The sequence below is a fragment of the Vipera berus genome (genome assembly GCF_964194415.1).
Source record: "Vipera berus genome assembly, contig: HAP1_SCAFFOLD_188, whole genome shotgun sequence".
NCBI lineage: Eukaryota > Metazoa > Chordata > Lepidosauria > Squamata > Viperidae > Vipera > Vipera berus.
This window is the reverse complement of record NW_027673538.1, coordinates 24,881-27,831: the sequence shown is the minus strand read 5'-3', so window position 1 is coordinate 27,831 and position 2,951 is coordinate 24,881. Positions and strand designations below refer to the sequence as shown.

General features: G+C 54.6%; 1 protein-coding gene across 1 annotated transcript; it reads left to right on the top strand.

Annotated features, from left to right (window-relative positions):
- Positions 1 to 829: 829 nt before the first annotated feature.
- Positions 830 to 2,484, top strand: LOC308679325 (homeobox protein Hox-D8-like; the record flags this gene model as incomplete). Its single annotated transcript, XM_081346933.1, has 2 exons — positions 830 to 1,403; positions 2,189 to 2,484. 2 exons carry the CDS (start codon positions 830 to 832, stop codon positions 2,482 to 2,484), a joined length of 870 nt encoding a protein of 289 aa, XP_081203059.1.
- Between the last annotated feature and the right edge of the window lie 467 nt (positions 2,485 to 2,951).

Below are 2,951 nucleotides of genomic sequence, written 5' to 3'. Positions count from 1 at the left end.
TTTCAACGTCGAGTGGCTAGATCCTAGATCGCGACGATCACAGCGCACCGTGACCGATTTCTCCCCCAGCACTACCCTTCCGTAGCCAGTCCCAAAGGCTGTCTCCCTAGGAGTCCAAAGGGCCTTCTCCACTCGATCGGTTCTCCTCCTCCTCCCCCGCCGGAGATCCTCGGCGTAGTCCTTGCTCTGCCTTCCCCTCCAGCCCCTCGAGCGCTCTGCGTTATCTGCCCTTGATCTCTCTCCGCTCTCGCTTTTTGCGCTCAGGCGTCGCAGCAGAAAACCCGGCGCTTACCAACGGGGGGCGGGTGTGTGTGTGTGTGGAGGGCGCGCAGAGAGTAGAGGCTGCCTTGCCAGGGGCATCGAGGGGGCTACTTTAGGAAGTAGGGCAGGCGGGCTCGGATCTCCCCCCCGTCCCTCTCCACACTTAGGTTTGGGACTTGGTTTTGGCCTGCGGAGGTCGAGCGCGCCAAGCCAAGCCAAGCCAAGCCGCTCTCCTGCCTTGCCCTGAACTCTGGCCCCTGTGAGTGAGTGTGTGGCGGCGGGACGGCTGGTGTGTGCCTAATAGGAAATAGTAAAAGCAGTGAGGCAGGTCAGTCGGCCAGCGATTACGGCCCGGCTCTGTTCCACGAAGCCAGCGCCTCCGCAAAGGCAGCCGCCGGAGCAGCCCGGCCGAGCAGCTGGGTTATTCGGGCGGCGGCTGCGCAGGCCTCGGTGGCGGCGGCGGCGGCGGCGGCAGGCGGGCTCTGCTGCTGTTGCTGCCCTCCTTGACTTGCTGCTGCTGCTGCTGCTGCTGCGGCTGGCGGCGCCTCCGCTCGCCCCCCGCCCTCCGATGAGCTCCTACTTTGTCAATCCGCTGTACTCCAAGTACAAGGCGGCGGCGGCAGGAGGGGGGGAGCCGCCCATCAATCCCGCTTACTACGACTGTCACTTTGCGCCCGCCGCCGCCGCCGCCGCCCTGCTCTACGGGAACAGCGCCGCCGCCGCCGCGGCCGCCGCCGCCGCCGCGGCCGCCGCCTCAGGCTACCCCCCTGCGCCGCCGGCTCCTGGGCCCGGCCCGGCCGTCAGCGGCGCGGACTACTTCCACCCTTCTCCCCACGCTCCTCTGCCTCCTCCCCACTCGCAGCAACAGCAGCACCTGGCCGGGGGGAGCCCCTCGGCTTACCAGCCTCCCCCGCCTCCTCTGCAAGCCCCCTGCTCCGGCCTGCCTTGTTCGGCGGAGCCCACCAAGTTTTACGGATACGATCACTTGCAGCGACCGACGATTTTTACGACACACCAAGAGGCCGAGCTGCTTCAGTATCCCGACTGTAAATCGTCCTGTGCTGCTAATATTGGCGAGGAACCAAGGCCCTTAAATCAGAGCGCGTCTCCTTCTCCCGTGTTTCCCTGGATGAGACCACAAGGTTGGACCCAAACTGATTGCCTTTATTCTTCCCGTTCGTTTTCTCGGCGGCGGTGAACTAACTTCTTTATTCCTTCTTTCCTTTCCTTTCCTTTCCTTTCCTTTCCTTTCCTTTCCTTTCCTTTCCTTTCCTTTCCTTTCCTTTTTTCTCACTTTCTTTCTTCTCTCTCTCCTTTGTCTCCTTTCTTTCTTTCTTTCTTTCTTTCTTTCTTTCTTTCTTTCTACTTTTTTCTCTTTCTTTTCTTTTCTTCCCCTCTTAAATTAAGCTGCCAGTTATTTCCACCAATCCCCTTTTTCTTTCGTTCATTTTCCTTTGACAGTTACATTATACTGTTGTTTATAGTGATAATTCCTTGTTAACAAGACACTTTGGTTTCTGACAATCTAAGGATTTCTTAAAACGCCCAAACCCACAAATTATTTGACTTGTGGCATTAAACCGATATTTTGAAAGAAACAGGAACAAACCGGATAATATTTCACATTTTATTCCGAGTGTTACTGCGTTTGGATCACGTAGGGTACACTCAGAGTATTTGGATTTATGGCCAGTTAATTCACTTCGTTAGTTGTAACTGAGGAAGAGATTTGAATAAATAGCCAGAGCTCACGCTTTGGGCATTGGAAAATAATTTGTTCAACATACTTTACTCTCCGGGACAGGAAAGCTAAAAGCGCCGGGGCTGCGAGCCAAGCCGTTGCTTTTCGTTGTTTTGTTTCCTGGTTTATTTTTTTTCTTTTTCCCTTTTGTAAAGAAACGCTCGCTGTGGTTTTTGTCTCCAACAGCAGCTCCCGGGAGGCGGAGAGGGAGGCAAACCTACAGCCGTTTCCAAACTTTGGAGCTCGAAAAGGAGTTCCTGTTTAACCCTTACTTGACCAGGAAGAGAAGGATCGAGGTCTCCCACGCGCTAGGACTGACCGAGCGGCAGGTCAAGATCTGGTTCCAGAACCGGAGGATGAAATGGAAAAAGGAGAACAACAAGGACAAGTTCCCTGCCACTCAGCAAGAGGGGAAGGAAGGAGAGGTCAAACAGGAAGCCGACAGAGACCTCGAAGGACAAGCCTCGGCCCTGGCAAATTAAGCTCTTCCTCCTCCTCCTCCTCCTCCTCCTCTTCTTCCTTCTGCTGCTGGGAACCTTGGCCAAAGACTTTGGGGCATCAAGGGATGGACAGGCAGGCCGGGTGCTTGTCTTGATCTCTGCCACATCCACCACGATTGGACTACTCTCTTGGCACCTTTTGTTTTCTTTGAAACTACCTTCTGACATTTCTGGGCTAGATGAGAGATAGGCTTTTGTTACTGCACTGGGCGCCTTAGCTCGATTCCCATATGGCAACTGCTGCACTTTCTACATTTGTTATTGTCCTTCCTTCCTTCCTTCCTTCCTTCCTTCCTTCCTTCCTTCCTTCCTTCCTTCCTTCCTTCCTTCCTTCCTTCCACTTCTCCTTGGACTTTGATACTAAAAAAGCTAGTAGTTTTTTTACCTGCAGATTTTTACTAGGGATTTCTTCCTTTCTTTCTCTCTCTCCAAGGGCGGAGAACCTCCGG